The sequence below is a fragment of the Pelophylax lessonae genome (assembly GCF_965119305.1).
Source record: "Pelophylax lessonae genome assembly, chromosome: 4".
Classification (NCBI taxonomy): Eukaryota; Metazoa; Chordata; class Amphibia; order Anura; family Ranidae; genus Pelophylax; species Pelophylax lessonae.
This window is the reverse complement of record NC_138771.1, coordinates 536,699,027-536,720,834: the sequence shown is the minus strand read 5'-3', so window position 1 is coordinate 536,720,834 and position 21,808 is coordinate 536,699,027. Positions and strand designations below refer to the sequence as shown.

Sequence of the window (21,808 nt, the reverse complement as noted above, 5' to 3'; positions counted from 1 at the left end):
TTTGCTACCAAAAATGTGTAAATACACCCAGGTCAAAGCAGTTTACACAAGTAGGCGTGCAGCCAAAAAAAGGCTACTTGTTTAGAAGGAAACCACTGATAGTGTACGATAAAGGGCTTTGGCTACATTCCTGTTGTCAACCTCAGTCGCCCACACACACCAGTAGAATTTTGTTTTAACGTTTATAGGGAAAATCAGAAAAACGGTTTGTCAGAGCATTTGATCTTGCCACTGCTGAGTCAATTAATTTCCTTAGAAAACCCTTAACATTTCAACCTGCTACTTCAATGGATTTTCAGATGTATTAAACATGTTTCTTTTGTACCTAGAACATGTGCATTATACTTTATGCATTTTTTTTACCCCTGAACAAAAACCATATTAACAGTTAGGATTTCCTTTGAGAAAAATTTCCCATTCTGCTCCTTTGAATTTTCTTATTACTATGGTAGAACTGTCGATTTGACCATGTTAACTGTTAGAAGATGTTTGTTTCTGGAACATTTGTTCAATTTTCTAACAAAATTCTACTGGTTTATAGAAAGCTGTAGGAGGTAACCGATGCACTACAGTAATGTTCCTTCTTTGAAAAGAGAAATAAGAATGTGATGTAACAAAAAAAGGATTAATGCATTGCAATACCAGGTATAAATGTTTGGGGAATTCTAAGATACGAAGCATAAACTAAATAAATCATATATTCTATGGATTTTGTCTTCCAGCTTTGGCAGGAAAGGGAGCTGAGCCAAATGGATCTGCACTTGAGATGTCTGAAGTTCTGTAAGTCACTGGGTTGATGGGAACTGATCCAGCCACAGAAGCTTTTGCAACATGAGACACAACTTTATAAGCAGCAATGGGTTGTGCTTCAACAGGCTGCAATTCTTGAGGGTTGTAGTGACGGGAATATTTGGACAAAGACTGAGGGCGGAATGGCTTTGTAACCACGGTCCCAAACACTATCTCCTGGGCTGCCTCTGCGTTGGGGATTCTGTGATTCTCTGCACTGTGTGGGTCCTTGGAAGCGTTCAGGTAAAGAGGGGCCTCAGATGACTCAATACTTCCGCTGGAATGTGCATACAGGTTTCCAGTAGTGTATGAAGTCTTCATGGTAGTGCCCCCCAACATCAAGTCTGTGTTTCGGAATGTGGAATTACCAACTGATGCCATATCAAGCCCTTTGAGAGATGCATGAGCTTGAGATATGGCAGCGGGATCTGTCTCTTCAACACTTATTTTTCTTGTAAAAGGAGCTCTGAGGAAAACATCAGGTTCCTCTGCCTGTCTCAAAACAGAATTGGGCTTGGCCACAAATGGAGCATTAGTAAATATATCAGAATCATCCTGTGACACCCTGGAACTCCTGAATGGAGCTGTGGCAAATACATCTTCTTCATTAAAGCCTGCTGCAGAGACTTGGTTCATTCTGTCTGAAAGTTTAAAAACGTGGGGCGTCTGGTTAGAAATAAGCTCTTCTGGGGGTTTTACATATTCGGTTTCCTTGGTCTTTTTAGAACCTTCTTCTTCATCTGATTCCATTAGAAGTGGTCTTGATCCGCTGCAATCCAAAAGGTCAGTCTCCTGGTCTGTACCTTCTCCTTCACTGCTATGAAATGAACTGCAACTGGATGGACCTTTTGATGGACACTCGGCCTTCAACTCTAAAATACCAGAGTTATCAGTAGATAGAGGGGCAGCTCCAGCACCAGGCCCTTTAGGAGCTTCATCATTCCCCAGTGGGAAAGCTTGTGGACCTTGAAGCAAACCTAGAGCAAACAGAAAAGAATTTAATTCTTTATAATTTAAGATGTAGAAAGCCAGAAACACATAGGAGCTAGGTTAACATATCAGAAACAGTGCAGATGATGTGCAAAGTGCACTACCAGCAAAAAAAGACCTTTTCTTTGTTGTTCTTATTACCAACGGAAAACTGAAATTGCCTCCATGACGTAATTTTACTTTCCACATTTCTCTTTCCACTGCTTTACCAATAGTTTTTTTGGCAGTTTAAATATTGTGGCATAAGTATAATACTAGCATAGTTTTCAAAACTAGCCACAATAAGGCAGGATTACCAGAGGTTTGACGTCAGTGATTTTTGTAAACCAAAAATCACAGAATACAAAATTCCTCACCGACTCCTCCTTCAGCTACCATAACAAAAACATGTTTTAACTCTAGGCTGACATTACATACATATTAATGTAATATTGAAATAAAAACAACAAGGTCTGTATTAGAGGACACCATGACCTGGATGCTTTCACCTCGTCACTTTCCTCTACCTGGGGGGGAAATCACTCGATTAAGAAGTGGGTTGAAGGACACTGCACATCAGTGAACATGAAATGGCCAGAGCATGACAGAGTGCAGAACTGAAGTGTGTAGAGGGTTACTACTTCTTTGAGACTTAAAAAAAAAAAGAAAAAAAGAAAAACCTAATAAAATAAATAAAACTCCTTGGAATTCCACTGGAGGATCTGGCTTTTTTCTTTTAGGAAGTGCTATGGCTATGGCAACCTACATATTTTCTAATAACTCTAAGCTGCTGTCCACCCATCTTCCGTAAAATACAAACTGCAGCTAAAACCTCTGAACAACCTTAGCACGTTTGTCCAGAGCAACCGATTGCCTAGCTCTTTCTGCATGTCAGCCTTTAACATGAACCCTAATATTGATGTCCTGCAATCAGCATTTGTAGTAGGTGTGAAGCTACACAAAACAAAAAAGGTTGTGACTAGACAATAGAGCTGCACGACTAATCGTTAAAAAAAAAAAAAAAAAAATTGCAATCTTGATTCACCCCATCCTCTTGATCTTAAAACTGCATGTCCTCGATTCTTACAGAGCTGTTCTCTGCTCACTCACAGCTGTCAAAAAAAAAGTGCCCCAGTAAATGTTTATCAACATTGTTAAGGCTGCTAGATAACTATAAACACAATGCTTTAGACCCCATTCAGACTGGGGCGACACGACTTGCTGGGGCGACCTGTGAAGTCGCGGTGCACAGCTTGCACCGCGACCTCGGCGCGACTTGCACGGACTTCATATAATTGAAGTCAATGCAAGTCGCCCCAAAGTAGTACAGGACCCTTTTTCTAAGTCGGAGCGACTTGTGTCGCTCCTATTAGAACGGGTCCTGTACTATTCAATGGCGAGTGACCCACCGCTACTTGTCAGGCGACCAAGTCGCCTGACAAGTCGTGCTAGTGTGAATGGACCCTTACAATCTATCTTTTCGTTCTTTTAGATCAAAGGAATGAACTTCCGTCTGTAAGGCCCTGTTCACACCTGAGCGTATTTCAGCTCGTAAAACACTTATCTCTGAAGTATCAAAACGCCCAACAAGCAAAATCCCATTCATTTCAATGGTCCTTGTTCACATCTGAGCGTTTTGTCGCCTGAAGCTCAAAAAAAGAACACAAGCTTCTTTTTTTGGTAGATTACAAGCATTTTTGTTAGATGTCAATGCCTGCCTCCAAACACCCGCAAAAAATGCAAAAATCCCCAAAACTCCTGGAAAAAAAGCCCAAAAAGCACCTGAAAATGATACACCCATGTGTGAATGGAGCCTTAGTGAGGGCGTTTTCACCTCTTAAAGACTAAGACTTTTTCTGACACTTGTTTACTTGTTGCTTTCAAGTTAAAATCAGTATTTTTTGCTAGAAAATTATATATATATATATATATATATATATATATATATATATATATATATATATATATATATATATATATATATATATATATATATTTTTTTTTTTTTTTTTCCTAGCCAAGACGCTAGGACGCTAGAGAATAAAATGGTGATCGTTGCAATCTTTTATGTCACACTGTATTTGTGCAGAAGTCTTTCAAACGCAGTTTTTTTGGGAAAAAAATACACTTTAATGCATTTAAAAAACTAGACAGTAAAGTTAGCCCAATTTTTTTGTATAATGTAAAAGATCATGTTACTCTGAGAATCGTGAGAGAATTGTGATCTTTAATCCAAGCAAAAAAATTGTGATTATCATTTTTATGTAGAATCGTGAAGCTCTACTAGAAAACTATAAAAGTCTGTTCTAGACCTTCGAGTAAAGTACAGCTTTGCCTTATGCAGATCAGGATCCCTACATTGAATTTCTTACCCTTCCACACCTTTAGAGTGAAATATATTTTAAAACTGAACTCCAGGCACAATCTTTTTTTATTTAGCCCCATTAGATATAAAATTCACGTTATGTGCACCAAATGCCTCTATGCAAACCAAATTACCATAATCACTGTGCTGCACATGGCCTGAGCAGTGGGAGGGACTCAGCAGGCTCCACCCACTACAGGCAGCCTGCAGAAAACTACAGGAGGGGGCAGATACAAGACCACTCACTGACAGAGAGCATCAGTAACTGGTCTTAATACAGGAAGCGCCTGTGTAGAGGCAAAGTTTTACTACAAAGATCTGGAATAGATACACAAAGCACACTAAGATTCAAGAATTCACATCTCTTGTATTTAGACAATATTTGCTTATCCCGGAGAGTTTAGCTTTAAATAATAAATACACAATTTAAAAAACAGCTTTTCCTTCATATTATTTGGCCTGGTAGTAATAATAATAAGACTGTGATTAGTTGCTAGCCCTTGCTAACACAAGCGTCATTCCAGGTGTTTTCAGTTTTACGACCCCGCTCAGTCTTACTAAAAAACAACCAGAGGGAGGGTATTTATAAAAGACGGCAAAGGATGCTCACATCTTATTACATACATTACTTCTTACCTTGTACTTATGTATTGCAGGATAGAGATTTGGCATGCAGAAGATGAGAAAAAGTAGTTACAGGCTTATATCAGGAAAAAAAAAAAAAGAATCAAGGGTCTGAAGCAGGATACAAAAAGACCATCCTTACAGGTTAAAGTATTGTCATCATTCACACAACGCAAAAGAACTCATCACTCAATAGGTAGCAACCATTTATCACATATCTAGCAATCAGCAGCCTCTATGGGTGACCATAGGCGGGATGTAATCTTGACTTGTAGAAAAGTTGAGAGCGTGTAGACTTTTTTTTTTTTAAACTTGAGAACGGCATTTTTACTTGAATGACCACATTAGGCTTTCAGGCTTCATTTCTGCACATTCTTTGCAAGAATGTTTCTACATGAGCCAAAGTAACTAATATGCTGCACAGTTGTAGAGTAGAGTATATATTGTAGTGTTTTTGTTTTATTTTTATAAGGGCCTGTGTCAATATTCTTTTGGTTGCTTTAAGCAGGTCTTGCATTCTGATAAAAGTCTACAGGAATGCAAAAGCTGATTGAAGCAGGTCAAATGCAGGTCTGGAGGAGGTCAACAGCATTTCAAAGGCAGCTGTCAGTGATTTCAGAATGATCTCCGATGCATTTCACATTCATGGTAAAATAGATGCCATTGACACAAGCCAAATACCCAGCAACAGGCTCTAAGAGATTTTAATGTGATTTCAGGCCTCACTTTAGGTTCCAACAAACACCGGCCCCCACAATTAGAGAAAACTTGTACCATAAACAATCTTTTTTAAGTTACTGGTAGCCTAATTGTCCCTGGCTTCAATAGTATCTCAAAATCAGAGGTATTCTACACACTTGTCCTAGCTTTAAAGCAGTAGTAAAGTTTTTTTTTTATTAAAAAGATTTCCCCCCGCAAGGCAATGTTATAATGTGCTAGTATGCATCGCACTCTAGCACATTATGAGAAACTTACCTTAAAATGAAAGCCCTGCAGTACCAAGCTATCGCCACTGACAGGGCTTCCACCTTCACCTGGTGTTCCAGGTTTGCAGGCTCCGGCCATCTGACTGGCCAAGCTGCGATGTCACTCCCACATATTGGGTGCAGAAGCCACGGCATTGAGCTCTAAAAGAACGACAAGTATGTATAAGCCGGTAACGTCACTGGCTGCTGATCAGTGGAATATCTCCTAAATGTTTCACATTTAGGAGATATTTATTTTACCTACAGGTAAGCTTTACTATAGGTAAAAATTCCAGAAACAAGTTTACTAGCACCACTAAGTACTGAAGTAATTGGATCAGCATAACAGAAAGACATACATATTTCCTTTAAGTCCCCAATGTATTAGGTTCCACCCTTTATATATGGAGGGTTAAGGGGAGAATGTGTGACTGAAATGTTCAGATGCTGATTTGCAGATCATCTATGTAGTCAGCTATTCTTCAACTTAGTTAAAGGAGTTTACAAAGTGCTTTACACATAAAAGCGTTGTTTTTCATACATTGAACTGGATTCGGTTACTCAATGTAGCCGCTTTACAACCAACTATAGTTGAGCAGATGTCAGACTTCCATAACCCAAAAAATATTTTCAGTTAATTTTGATAGACTGCTAGGAAAGCAGAGCTTCCATTTTTAAAGGAAGGTCTTCTTTAAGAGAGCTTGCAATTATGTTAGGTCGCCAATCATACCAGAGTTCTTAGAGCTTACAATTACATAGTACAAAGTCTTCTATCAAAATCGAGTTGTTCTTTAAGAGAACTTAGAATTCTACCAAGTTTCTAATCACAGTATGCCTGTCACATAGTAAAAATGATCAAGTATCCAGCCTTTCCATATAGTGTGCATTTATTTACGTGAAACATCACTTTTGCTGAGAAAATCCCATCAACCCTGCAAACTATATGGTGAATACATACTTGATTCTTAACTGTAAACAGCAAGATAAGCCATGCTGGCTCATGTGCTCATATCCTTAAAACTAAGTGCTATCCTCCTATCCTTTACATCCAAGGAAGCTGCCATCTTGGCCTCTGTTTAATCTGCAATTGCTATGGTGCTGCACATGTGACCAGCTATGACACCAGTCATTTGATGACTTGACAGTTTGATTGAGAGCGGATATAAGCACACTAGTGACTGTAACCGCTATCATTCAAGGCATGCCTTGAACGTAAATCTTTTGGGGAAACTGGGCCAATTCACACTGCAACGCAGAGTGGCAGGAGCAATTCAATGTTCCAGCTGCTCTGTTGCTGGATGAACTTTTGTATGAGCTTTTTTTGAAGTGTACAAAACATACACTGTATTCACTGCAATATTGGGCAGCGCAGTGCATCAATTGGACTGGTGTGCTGCGATAAAGGGCAGTATATCTGCATGTTAGCGCAGCGCTAAGCTGCATTGCAGTGTGAATGGGACACCTGTGTGCCCCTCCAGTGACAGACATTTTACCATGCATTAAAATTAGATTTTGTTTTTCTCTCCGAGTTCATCGACAGCCACAGTGCTCCATAAATCACAACTATTGGGTTATATTCCCTCCTCCAGGAGTAGGACTAGGCAGAACAAAATACACTTGGCTATGCCCATGGGCTGTCCTCAGTTTGGTATATAACCCCCCTCTCTGCTCTAGGTAATCAGTTTAGTAGGGGTGGGTGTGGGTGCTGTGTCCATCCATGAACCCAGAGAAATAGATTTTACGACAAGTACAAAAATCCCATTTTCTTTCGTTCATCGACGGACACAGCGCTCCACAAATCATAACTACTGGGACATCCAAAAGCAGTGGCAAAAGGAAAATGAGGGGTGGGCAAAATAGCCCAAGGCTAAACATAAGAGCCCTTAATCGGGTCACAGGAGCCCCATCTGAAAAATAAAGTTCAATGAAAAAATACCCCTCAAGAGGGAACAGCACCTCTTAAACAGCAGACTGCAAAACTTTGCAGCCAAAAGAAGCATCCGCAGATGCCAAAGTATCTACCTTATAGAATGTTGTGAAGGTATGCACCGACGACCAAGTGGTCTCATTGCAAACATGCGATATTTGTGCCTGATGACGGAAGGCCCAAGAAGTATTCAGTGCCCGAGTAGAATGCCAGGGAAAGGTGGAACCTGACCTTTAAGGGAATAGGCCTGACTCACCATCTGCCTGATCCATCTGGAGATTGTAGCTGAAGAAGCGGCCAGCCCTTTTCTTAGTCTGTCTATAACCACAAAAAGCGAGTCTAACCTCCGAAAGGACTCAGTAGCTGCACCCGAATCGTACAAACCGCATCCAAGGTATGCAAAGGTATGCAAAGCAAATACCTTGGGATGAGCCAGCTTGGGACACAAGGAATGCAACACAATGTCCTCATTCAAATGGAAGTCAGAGACAACTTTGGGCAGGAATGATGGACATGGACGAAAAACCACTTTATCCCTTTGGACCACTAAATAGGGACTGAGACAGCATAATGCCACCAATTCCAATACCCTGCGGGCTGAGGTAATAGCCACCAAGAATGTCACCTTCTGGGATAACGTAGCCAAGGGAATTTCCCGAATATTCTCAAATGGAGGTTTCAGGATAACCGAAAGTACTAAATTTAAATCCCATGGCGGCCAAAAAAAAAAAGTGACCGTACAGGTGAATGAAGGTATGAACTAAAGAGTGCGTGGCTAGGGGTGGCTGAAAGAAGATTGTCAGGGCAGACATCTGGCCCTTGATGGTACTCAAGGCCAACTTCTGATCAACGCCCTGTTGAAGAAAGATTAAGATCCGAGCCACAGAAAAGGAGCAAGGATGAGCGCCAATCTACTCCTACCAAGAAATGTACGCTTTCCACGTACGATGGTATATCTTGCTGGAAGACGACTTCCTTGCCTTCACCATAGTAGGGATAACTGATCCTGACAAATCTCCATTCCTCAGTACCTTGCTTTCAATAGCTAAGCCAAAAAAAAACAGCGACTGTAAAGCAGGATGGTAGATCAGCCCTTGGGACAACTGGTCTTCTCTGAGAGGAAGCCCCCAAGGGACATTTTTGGCCACCAGACTGATTGGAAGATCCTAGCTCTTGATTCCTCCCAGGAATTGTGGAAGAAGCCTGAGCCGAAGAGGATACTAGCCTTACCGTGGCCATTGGACGCCTGCAGCGTCTGCCAGAGGAACACGTGATTTTGCCACGAACCTCGATATCCTCTTGTGGAGCCAGGTCTGCTAAATGAGCTGCATGTAGGACTGTGCAAACAGAACTGTCTTGAAGGTGGATACTACCAGACTCAGAACCTGTATGCAAAATGGGAAAGAGAACTGTTTGACAGCACCCGGTGAATCACAGCCAGTGTTTCCTGAAGTTTGTCCAGAGGAAGGACCACCCTAGTCAGAATTAGAATCAGACCTAGGTAAATCAATTCCCTGGACAGGGATAGGGGGGACCTTAGGTAGTTTGGACATCACCTGAACCATTGCAGGGATTAAATCCACACAAGGAGACTCGGGAACTAAAAAAATTTGAAAAGGACAAGATTTGTCCCCCTTTTTGTGTACCCTCAAAAAGAACCATTTAGTGGATTCCCTGGACGCTCATGAAGGAGGTCCACAAGGCCGGAAACCAGCGAAGATGTCCCCCCACCCCAATCATGTGTGAGGGCAGACCTTCATGCTTGTCTGCGGTTCCGAAGAAGCTGGCTCTAAGCTTACCAGACCAAGGATGCTTGGAACCTACCGGGGAAGATTTGAAAGATCTATTTCCCTTATTCTCCATCCCAGAAGCACAAAAGAATTTTCTATGTGCCAAGAAGGTGGGCCAGCATCTGTGATGAGGCTCCTTCCCTTTCCTAGACTATGGCAGGAAGGTACTCTTCCCCCCCTGTGATATCCTTAATGATGTCATCCAGGGTATCCCCAAACAGGCGTTCGCCTTGAAAGGGCAGATCCATGAAAGCTTTCTTAGATTAGAGGTTGGTCTGCAGACCAATTCTTAAGCCACAGCATGCGCCTACACACCACTGCTGAAACACAGTTTAGACAGCACAGGAACTAAATCCAAAGTTACAATACAAATAAAACTGCAGCCCATAGACCAACTGGTCCACTAAATCAACATAAGCAGCGGGGACCTGCTCACCCCCCCCAGGCCCTGGCGCAAGAGCTTGGCCCATTTAGTTAGGGACTGAGACACCAGGACTGAGGCAAAGACTGGCCGCAATGTCGAACCAGCCATAGTAAACATGCTGCATGCCATAGCCTCCGCTTTCCTGTCAGCCAGCTCCTTTAAGGATGGGGATTCCTCTACTGGGATCATGATAGCTTTTTTCAACCTGAAAACAGGAGGGTCCACCTTTTTAAAAGTGACTCCTCAACAGGGTAACGTACAGCAAAACATTTGAGGACTATGTGTACCAAACGACACAGGCACGTCCATGGCTACATCAGGTGCGTCCATGGCTACATCAGGTGCATCCTCCATTTTTAGTCTTACGCACTGTAATGATAAGTGCGTCTACGTGCGCTTTTTAATCTTCTGCTGCAACCATGGAGGAATCATCCTCACTATCGGATTGATCTGGGGTGTGATATTAACCCCCCCTGGAGGAGCCACATCCACGGTGGCATCAGGCTCAGAATCAGATAAGACAGACTGAACAGGAAAAGGTGGGGGACACTCCCTCATGGGCCTTTGCCCACACGCCACTTTCGCCAAGGACACTAAAGACTGCCGGATCACCGTCAGTGCAACCACGGGAAGCTGGGGTTCCGAGAGATCTGCCACCTCCATGAGGGGGTCAGAGGGGGAGATGTTACCCTGAGGCTCCATATGGAAAGGAAGACCTTGCAGTACAAAAGCGATCTTTTGGCACAACTAAAGAACCCCCCCCCCCAGGCTCAGGGTACCTATCAGCAGAGAGATAACAGGGACCCCCAAGGACTCACCCTACCGATTGGGGGGGGAGTACCGAGAATTCGGACCCAGCATCACCATGGATGCCATCACTGTCCATATTTCCCGAGCACAGGAAGAGGAAACTGAGGAGGACCTTCGGCATCCCACGACAGCATGTCCCCCATGACATAAGGCTACAAAACCATGGCTGTCAGCTGGAGACCAGCCAGACTAGGGGTAAATGGTCCCCGTGACATTGGGCTACACAAACATGGCCGCCAACCCAGGGCCAGCAAGACTAAGGAAAAATGGCTCCCGTGACATCGGGCTACACAAACAGGGCCGCCAACCGGAGACCAGCCAGACTAAGGTAAAATGGCCACCATCAGCTACAGCATGCTGCCAGGATATTCCCTGTGCCCTCTCTGTAATGCTGCACCCTCTGCAAGGGGACCCCCTACTGAAGGTAGGACATACATTAGAGCAGACTCTGCTGCGCACTCTGCACTAGGACCCCCCTGCACTATACCCTCACTGCTAACAGTGGGGCATGCACCCAGGGGTCTCCTACATTGGGACTCCTCCAGACTACCAGGGCAGGACACTATCCCAGGACCCTTAGAGTGGGGATAGCGGGGGAGACCCCAAGGGTCTCCGCTGCAACCTCTGCCATGGGACCCCCACCAGGGGGGAAAGAGTGGGTCAAGCTCAGCTAACTGAGGGATTTTTAAGGATTGGAGGTCTGCCATCCCTTGAGGTTACCCGTGTCCACCCCAAAAAAACGCCAAAAGGGGAGGGGGGACTGTGCTTACCCTTCCATGGTGCGGGTAATGCTCCAAACAGAATCCTAGCCACCGAAGTAGGGGAGCTGTCAGCCAAAGGACCGCTGCGCCTCAGACCCAAGCTCGGTTGTATGCAACCCTGCTAGACATTTAACTTGCGGGCCAGACTCTGTGGCTGGGCTGGGGGCACCACTGGATCTAGATGATCTAGCCCAGCAGTTGATTGCATATCTCCAGAGAGAAGAAGAAAAAAAAAAAAAAAAAAGATGTAGGGAAGGAGAAAACAAATTGCTAGTACCAGAGATGCCAGCCGGGAGCCTAGGTCCTTACTCCTGGCTAGACAGATTAAAACGGATTACCTAGAGCAGAGGGGGGTTATATACCAAGCTGAGAACGGCCCATGGACATAGTCAGGTGTTTTTTGTTCTGCCTAGTCCTACTCCTGGAGGAGGCAATATAACCCAGGATTATGATTTATGGAGTGCTGTGTCTGTCGATGAACGAAAGAGAAAACATCTGTCACTGCATATAGCATGCATTGGCCTTTAAACCAGTGGGTTTATTTCCACTTTAACCATCATGAATCCTAGTGTTATAATTTTAACATTGAATTTCAAGAATTCTTTTTTACTACAATAAGCCGAAGATATATTTTCTAGTGAGGTAAACATAAGACCAGCACAGAGTATGGTATGCCTATAAATTGAGCTCTGCATAGCTATTTGCAAGAGACAGTGAGCCAATTACGGGCACAAGGACATCCTGAATTTAAAATTAACATTGCCATGGTTTCAAGGAACAGAAAACTGAATTTTTGTAAAATCTTACCTGTAAAATTCCTTTCTCTGAGTCCTCTGACAGTCGCCGCCCCTTCATATTCGTCACCAATGGGTTATTGACCTTTGCTCCGTAGGAGTGGCTAGACAATAGAATATGTTAATATCAAAGCTTTTAGCATACCTCACCCCCAGGGGGTGGTCCCCTCAGTTAATACCCTCCTGCTTCCTGCATTCCAACCTCAGTTTCAGTAGCATAGCAATAGAGTACATAAACAAAACCCCAAAAGAGGGGCGGGGGCGGCGACTGTCGGAGGACTCAGAGAAAGGAATTTTACAGGTAAGATTTTACAAAAATTCCGTTTTCTCTTACGTCCTCCGACAGTCGCCGCCCCTTCATATTCGTCACCAATGGGACGTCCCAAAGCAGTGTAGACATGAGGGGTGGGAAAAAAAGCAGCCGCGCCTAAGGCAACGCAATACCCACATCAGAGAAAGGAACCTTACCAAAGGAAGGAAACTAACTGGGCAACATGAAAAAAACTTGCTCAACAGGAGCAACAACCCAGGAAAGAACAAGTAACCCAGGGGTAAAAATACCCCAACAGCCAAGGACCCAAACCAGGGACCCTAAGGCACTGCCGCGCTAAGAACTTTGCGGCCAAAGGAAGCATCTGCCGATGCCTGAACATCCACTTTGTAGAATTTTGAAAAGGTGTGAACGGACGACCAAGTCGCCGCCTTACACACCTGGGCCACAGAAGCCCGATGATGACAGGCCCAAGACGTACTCAGAAATCTTGTAGAGTGCGCCTTCACAGGCATGGGGGGAACTTTCCCCCTCAAAGCATAGGCCTGCTCAATGGTCTGTCTGATCCATTTGGCGATGGTAGAGGCCGACGCCGCCATGCCCTTCCGAGGTCCCTCTGGAAGAACAAATAGAGAATCCGTCTTGCGAAAGGATTCAGTCGATGACAGGTAAACCCTGATCACCCGAACAACATCCAAGGAATGCAAAGCCACTCCCTTTGGATGTTTAGGCTTTGCGCAAAGCGAAGGCAGAACAATGTCCTCATTGAGGTGAAATTCCGAGATCCTCTTCGGAAGAAAAGACGGGTTAGGACGCAAGACCACCTTATCCAGATGAACCACCAAATACGGAGATCTGCAGGACAAGGCAGCCAGCTCCGACACCCTACGAGCCGAGGTGATTGCCACCAAAAAGGCGACCTTCTTGGACAACATAGACAATGAGATCTCCCTGATTTTTTCAAAGGGAGCATGTTGCAACACGGACAGAACAAGATTCAAGTCCCATGGAGGTAAAGGCTCCCTCCTAGGAGGGACCAGATGCCGCACCCCTTGAACAAAGGTGCCAACTAAAGAATTAGACGCCACAGGGTGCTGAAAGAGAACGGCCAGAGCAGAAATCTGACCCTTAATCGTGGCCAACGCCAAACGCTGGTCCACGCCCGTTTGAAGAAAAGCCAACACCCTTGATACTGAGTATGAACGAGGGGAATACCCCCTGGACTCACACCAGGCAAAATAGGCCTTCCAAGTACGGTAGTAAACCTTCCCCGAAGAGGACTTTCTAGCCTTAATCAAGGTGTGAATGACCTCAGGGGATAGACCCCAATCCTTCAGGATCTGGGTTTCAACAGCCAGGCCGTCAAAGCCAGCGACTGTAAAGCAGGATGAAATATCGGCCCTTGAGACAGGAGATCGCCTCGAAGAGGCAGACGCCACGGAGCGTCGACCGCCAGATTCACGAGGTCTGCGTACCAAGACCGGCGAGGCCAGTCTGGTGCCACCAGAATCACCTTTTTCGGTTCCGAGGCCAGCCTCCGAAGGAACCTGGACAGCAGCTGAATCGGTGGAAAGGCATACATCAGACGATACTGATGCCAGGGCGCCACCAATGCGCCTGAGGCGTCTGCCCGAGGATCGCGCGTTCTTGCCACGAGCCTTTCCACCTTGTTGTTCAGACGAGACGCGAACAGGTCCACATCTGGGGACCCCCACTTCTCGCACAACATCCGAAAGACATCCGGGTGAAGGGACCATTCTCCCTGGTCCAGGGTCTGGCGGCTCAGATAATCCGCCTGCCAGTTTTCCACCCCCGGAATGTGAACAGCAGATATCGCCGGGACGTGCGTCTCGGCCCAAGACAGAATGTCGGCTACTTCCCGAGCCGCTCGGGCACTCCTGGTGCCCCCTTGGTGGTTGATCTAGGCCACCGCTGTGGCATTGTCCGTCTGCACCCGAACCGGACGGCCCTGCAGCCTGTCCGACCAACGCCGAAGGCAGAGATTTATTGCTCGCAATTCCAGAATGTTGATCGGAAGGGAGGACTCCTCCTCCGACCAAGTTCCCTGGGCAGACAGAACGCCCAGAACACCACCCCAGCCCGACAGGCTGGCATCCGTGGTGATCACAGCCCACGAGCAAGGGCGAAAGGACTTGCCCCCCGACACCGCCGGGGACTGGAGCCACCACAGAAGGTCCCTTCTGGTGCGATGACTCAACGAAATCTGGAGATCCAGAGATTGCGGTCGTCCGTCCCACCTGGCCAGAATCTCCCTTTGGAGACCCCGCGTGTGAAACTGGGCAAAGGGTATCACCTCGAAAGCCGAGACCATCAGTCCCAGACACCTCATGCACGCCCGGAGGGACGAACACTGAACTTCCCTGAGGGACCCGACTTCTTCTTGAAGCTTCCGGAGCTTGTCTTCCGGCAGGAAGACCTTCGCCTGAACAGAGTCCAGGATCATTCCCAGGTAAAGGAGACGAACCGACGGACACAGCGTCGACTTTGGAAAATTTATCGTCCAACCGAACTCTTGCAGAGTCTGCATCGTGACGGACAGGTCGTTCACCAGGCCCTGACTGGTCGCAGACCGAACCAGAATGTCGTCCAGATACCCCAGGATCGAGATGCCCTGGGCTCTCAACAAAGCCAGAACCGGCGCAAGCACCTTGGTGAAAACCCGCGGAGCCGAGGCGAGACCAAAGGGCAACGCCACGAATTGGTAGTGATCCTCCGCAATGGCGAATCAAAGGTACTGCTGGTGACCCTCGAAAATGGGAATGTGGAGGTACGCATCCTTCAAGTCGATGGAGGCCATGAATTCCCCCGGAACCAGGGCAGCCACCACCGAGCGCAGGGATTCCATGCGGAACTTGCGAACCCGCACAAAGCGGTTCAGAGCTTTCAAGGCCAGAATCGGACGTACCTTGCCCTCCTTTCTGGGCACAGTGAACAGATTTGAATAGAACCCCCGAAATCTGTCCCGATGAGGCACCGGAATCACCACTCCCTGAGCCCGCAGGTCCTGTACCGCCAGGTGCAGATCCCGCAAGCGCTCCGGAGACAGCTGAAGATTTGAGGGAAAAAATCTGCCCGCCGGCCGAGAGAGAAACTCGATCTTGTATCCAGATCGAACGATTTCCTGAACCCACCTGTCCCGAACGCGGGCCAGCCAGGGTTGAAGAAAACCGAGCAAACGTCCCCCCACCCCAGAACTGGGTGAGGGCGCTCCTTCAGGCCGCATTGTTATGGGCAGCGGATCCAGACTGGCCGGACTTCTGCTTACCTGCCCACAGCTTCTTCTGGGAGCCTTGTCCCTTGAAGGGCTTACCCTTATAGTGCGACCGAAAGGCACGAAAGGACCCCTGAGAGGGCCTAAACGAAGCATTCTTCTTACCGCGAACAAACTTAGACTTGTGAGACTGGGGCAAAAGAGTACTCTTACCCCCAGAAACACCCTTGATCAGAGTATCCAAGGATTCGCCAAAAAGGCGAGAACCCGCGTAAGGCAAATTAGCCAAAGTCTTGTGAGAAGATTGGTCAACAGACCAACATTTCAGCCAGATCAGGCGGCGGTTCAACACCGCCACACTCTGCAGACGCGCAGCCAAAGGGACCATATCTAGGTCCGCATCACACAAATACATGACACCCTGATGAATCTGATCCACCATAGCCAATGTCGACGGCGAAGCAGAGTCAGCCACCAGAGCGCGCCTGAGCACCTGCGTCCAATCGGCAATAGCCTGGGCTGCCATAATGGAAGCAAAAATAGGCTTCAGCATAGAGCCCGCAACCGTATAAGAGTGACGGGCCAGAGACTCCAATCTCCTGTCCGTAGGGTCCCGGAACACCGGGGTATCCTCAGCAGGAATCGCAGTGGATTTATTCAAAATCGCCACCGCGTGATCCACCTGAGGCGGCACACACCAACGCTCATCCGTAGCCGGTGCAAAAGGATAACGCAGCTTGAACCTACTCGGCACAGCAAAAGGTTTCTTTATGTTGCACCATTGCTCCTCAACAGCGCGCTGAAATTCCGTAGAGCAAGGAAAAACCTGCGACATTTTGCGTTTTCTCTGTGTCCCATAAGAGGACATCAAAGCAGGAGGACATGGTTCATCCTCCAAATGCAACGTTTGTTTGATAGAAGCAACCAACTCACCCATGATTGCAAGCTCTTCGGACGAGCCAGGGGGAGAATTATCAACCCCTTCCACCTCAGCCTCCCCTTCAGACCCCGCAAGGTCTAAAGAAGAATGAGACCCTGAGAAGGGCACACCAGCCATAGCATCCCCATCGCCCTCTGAATCAGAGGAAATGGACACCCTGGGCCTTTTCGTAGAACGATCAGCCACCAGCATCTGCACCTGAGCAGCAAGGTTAGCCACAATAGCAGCCAGATCAGCCCCCTCAGGGGAAGCAGCAGCAGCCCCCTGGCCCCCTACCAAGGAGGGAGGAAACTTGCTTTCCTGAGAATCCATGCCCCAGTAATTTAGGAAAAAAAGAAGTACTGCCCCTTTAAGGCAGCGGCGATCGCTCACCGCACTCACAGAAACACACTCACCCACCCACCGGGCTAGGAATACAAAGGCAAGGAATACAGGAATGGAAGGTAAAAACCTGGAGAGGTCACACAGGCTGCTGCTTCATCGATCGCTGTCCACAGAGCAAAAGGAAGTGATGCGAGACTGACCGCCCTCATAAAGCCTATGTAAGGCTACACAAACTATAGCCGCCGGCCGAGGCTATAGAGGCAGAAACACTGACATGTGGCCCGCGCGATCGCCGCCAAAATGGCGGCGTTTGGCGCCAAAACGGCGCTCTCACCACACAGGGTCGGTCACCACAAAATTGTCACAAAAAAATGGCGGACCGCAGTAGCGGTCGCCGCACAGTATGCCCACAACGTGTCTTACACAAGCATGTCCTTCACAGCACACAGCATGTCACACAGCCTGCTACACAGAGCAGGAGAGCCCCCCCCCCCCCTTGCAGCCCACAGAGAGCAGCTATACTGACAGGGAGCTCAGCATAATGCACAGACATGCAGGGTCCCACAGTCCCAGACTGACACCCAAGACAGATAGGTCCCCACACAGAAATACACTTACCATCCGGACGGCGTGGGGAGCCTGCACAAGCGATCAAACCGCTGCACCAAGGACAGGGAGAGTAGCAGCCAGGACGCAGTGGAATTGTGGTGCGAAACCGCATGGCGTCCAGTAAGGTAGCCACCTCACCGCAGCATCCCTGCAGCAGACAGGGATGGGTCGTTCATATTTGCCAGGGAAACCTAGCTGAACGCTCGACGGCAGGCTGGGAAGCCACTGGCCCTGAACCCCGGATAACCAGGGAGGCCAGCCCGAGACCCAGCACCGCACGATCATCTTCATCAGAAGACCTGACTAGAGCTGAAAATAAACAGCTAAGGAAGAAAGAGAAAAAAACTCCAAATAAAATCAAAAGAGAAGAGAGAAGAAGCTGAGGCTGAAAAGCCTCAGCACAGGAAACGTCTAACCTACTCCTGAGCTAGACAAATGAAACTGAGGTTGGAATGCAGGAAGCAGGAGGGTATTGACTGAGGGGACCACCCCCTGGGGGTGGGGTATGCTAAAAGCTTTGATATTAACATATTCTGTTGTCTAGCCACTCCTACGGAGCAAAGGTCAATAACCCATTGGTGACGAATATGAAGGGGCGGCGACTGTCGGAGGACGTAAGAGAAATTCGATTTTTTTTTGCCTTTTTAGGCAATAAAGAAAACCATTGTTGGCTGTAGACTAAAATGAAAAGGTTATTTAACTCAATTACACAATGGCTGCAATTACGTTTTACATTTAATTTTTAAACAATATTGGAGTTTTCCTTTGGGTGACTTTCGCGTGTACATTAACAAGAGAAATCAGAGTCAAGAAACCATTCTTTAAAATACTTTAATTCACAGAAATAGATTGAATTCTATTATACAATCAGGAAATGTGCAGGTTGTAAACGCCATATGGTCATTTTCTCTCTACTTTTTACCCTTCTTGGAAAACTTAGGAGAGAGCTGGAGGGACTTGAACTGGAGGATTAGGAGCATGGACTAAAATAACAAATATATTCATATATTTATATATACACAAGTCAAAATTCTACCAACCACTTCACTAGAGGATTTTTCCTAAGGTAATGTTAAATGTTCTCCAGAAGAGAACACTTTTTTTTTTTCATACAATACAGAAGAATAAAGATTGGTGTATTGGACACAGGTAGAAATCTGCAATACAGAGGAGGACCCCAGAAACTTTGAAGGCTTGGAGGACTATTTACAGACAGCAAAAACCAATACATGGCAGAGAGAGCGGTTCCAGTAGACATACAGAGAGAGAGACAGTTCACACCAACCTTGGTGTAGCATATACAGATAAAACTGAAACTTTCTCACGGACATCTGCACAAAACAGAGAATACACTGATATTGCACGCGCACACACACATACATATTTAAATACTTTTCATAATAAAAAAAAATTAAGGAAATTCAGGCCACACAAGTATCCTCCATGCAGAGCAGAGCAGTCCACCAGCAAGGAACAGGGAGACATATGGTGGAATCTAGGTTTGATATTTTAAATAGCTTCTGCGATGTTACTAGATAGGATTTCTCTGGCTTCTACACGTTATTGGAAAAAGCTTTTATCTCTTTATTTGGCAAAATAAAGGCCATCTACACAAAAAACAAAGAGTAAATCTACCCAAAAACATTTTGGGTGTAGTAGAGCAGGGTTTTATCCCCCGTGGGTCTATGCCGATGTTGTTAATGGTCCAATTTCTCCGCTTACTTATATGGCCAGTCTACTAGAGGATACAGGACACTATTTATACATGCTATTATGTTTTATGAATTTCCTAGTTATGTCTGGAAAACTTACTTGGGCCATAAGCAACAGCAGCAAAGCTACAATACCCTTCTGATAATCCCAAGGAAGGACACAGGTCTGCTTTTCCACTGCACCCTGGTCTACCTCCCTTGGACATTAATGTAAATCTTTCCATTAACTAAAGCTTGACTAGGGATAAAAATGTTGTTTTAATAGAGTGGAAGTACTAGAAGCTTACTTTTTACTTACAGCTGTGTCCCTGTTTGAAAAAGACCACCTTACTTTGTCAGACTTCCATCAAATCGACAGGAAGTGAGGATATTTTCAAAGCGAAGGGGAAAAGAAGGCAGAAACCCTTCCCCCACTGTATAAAACAAAAAAAAAAATAGGGATAATGTTGAGACCTAAAGTACCCCAACAGTAGGTCCATAATTAATGTAGAATATGGGTTTAATGTGTATTTCAACTGAGTTTAATGTATATTTCACTTTTAACCTTTGCAGTCAAATTTGAGAAACCGCTACTATATGCTTATGTGTTCCCATTCACTATTCCCAACCATTTAAAGAAATATTTGCCTTTTTAGTTGTTTCTTTGGAGCATACAACCCTACGAGCAGCTTCTGTTGCTTTAAAAAGATGGAGAATAATGTTATGCTACGTGAATGGGAAGAAGTAACAGATATAAAGAAGCGTTATCCCAACTTAGTTACAAAAGTGGAAATACAATTTAAGCTTTTCACTAGACACAAGGCAAGATAAACCTAAATAATGGCAGAGTACTTGTTTAAAGTGAGGGTTAACATGAAAAACTACATGCTATCTTTTAGCTGTCAAACATTTCACATGACAACTGGCTAAATGAGTTTATAGGGTACAAAACGTCTAGCATATCTCAGGTTCAGCCAGAAAGTGTTGATGAATGGCTTATGTATATCATTGTATATATCAAGTTTTTAAGCCCTTTAAAATGCTTCTTTACATCACATTTATAATCGGATATATTTACAATGCATCTGTAGCCTGGACAGCTTTAACATATATGTAATATGTGTGCACTTTGAATTTTCCATAACTGCTACACAATTGTAGCAGAATGTGTCACATTAATCCCCATGGGTCTTCCCGAATAACCTGCATCATAACCTGTACATTAGAATGCCACAGCCTTTATTTATGCACCCAGGACATACATTCTCCACTAAAATGTATTTTGAAAGATTTTGAAATACCAACATTTTACCCGAGGCAATTATAAATCTTTCTAATCTCTGCTATTGTGTAAAGAGTTGCTTTCCAAAGCCAATTTATAGCCTATTTTCTGTGGCCAAAATACAGCCATTCCTTACTTGTATACTAGCAGGTTATCGTACAGTAGGTGTCTTAAGAAACCAGCCAGTATTACACACAAATCCAATCTGAATGGTAAACTTTTTGATACTATCCATATCCAAACAATTCTACTGAAAATTTTATTTTTTTTTTATCACATACATCATATGTAAAAGAAATGCAACAGATTTTGTGCAGATACCCGTTTTCACGGAACTCTCTGCTTTAACATGATTTTCAGGCATAAGTGGTCTCATAAAGGATAATTTTACCTTAGTTTAAAAAAAAATGCAGGTATGGTATGCAATAAAAGAAACTATATGCTGTCAAACTATAAACTTACGTGCCCGTTTGCAGCAGGAATCCTCTGCTGTTCCTAACAGTGTCATGTGTGGTGGTCAGTGTACTCCCCAAGAAAGAGGACAGGAAGGGGACTGTGCCAGGCTAGATATTATCCAATATAGATTAGCCTAATACCGGACTCATGCCCTTTATTTGTGCACTTCAATTATTCCCTTAAAGTATGCTGCCAACAATTTCAGACATCATTAGGAGTAGAGGAGGAAATGCATTCTCCACTGTTCCCATACACATTAGGCTGCTGGAAAAAAGATTTATGTTGCATACAACATGCTCATATTCAGTTTGGCAGCACTTTGGATACTGCATTTCATAATTTACACTGATTATCCATAACATTATGACCAATGAAAGGTAAAGTGAATAATATTGATTATCTCATTACAATGGCATCTGAGAGTTGGTGGGATATAAAAGGCAGCAAGTGAGCATGTCGTACTTGAAGTTGATGCGTTGAAAGCAGAAAACAATTGGCAAATGTAATGAGTTGAGCGCCTTTGGCAAGGGACAAATTTGAATGGCTCAACAACTGGAAAGGAGCATCTCCTGCAACTTGTAAGATGTTTCCGGTCTGCAATGGCGACCGGGTCATAGACAGCCAAGACTTCACTGGTGCATATGAGGAGCAAAAGCTGACCCGTGTAGCTGGTTCCTATAGAGGAGCTTCTGTAGCTCAAACTGCTGAAAAATGATGTTTTTGATAGAAAGGTGTCAGAACACACAGTACATCACAGTTTGTTCCATATAGGACTGCATAGCTGT

At 45.2% G+C, this 21,808-nt stretch overlaps 1 protein-coding gene across 7 annotated transcripts in view; it reads right to left on the bottom strand.

Annotated features, from left to right (window-relative positions):
* Positions 1-603: 603 nt before the first annotated feature.
* The window catches only part of AAK1 (AP2 associated kinase 1), a 256,640-nt gene continuing 235,435 nt past the window's right edge, over positions 604-21,808 (bottom strand). For 3 of the 7 annotated variants that reach the window (XM_082254801.1, XM_082254802.1, XM_082254803.1), the window contains one exon: positions 606-1,766. In XM_082254801.1, coding sequence (XP_082110927.1) covers positions 703-1,766 — 1,064 coding nt within the window. In that variant the 3' untranslated portion in view covers positions 606-702. Of the gene's footprint in view, positions 1,767-21,808 lie in introns of all 7 variants that reach the window. The other 4 variants (XM_082254799.1, XM_082254800.1, XM_082254804.1 and 1 more) reach the window with 4 other exon arrangements.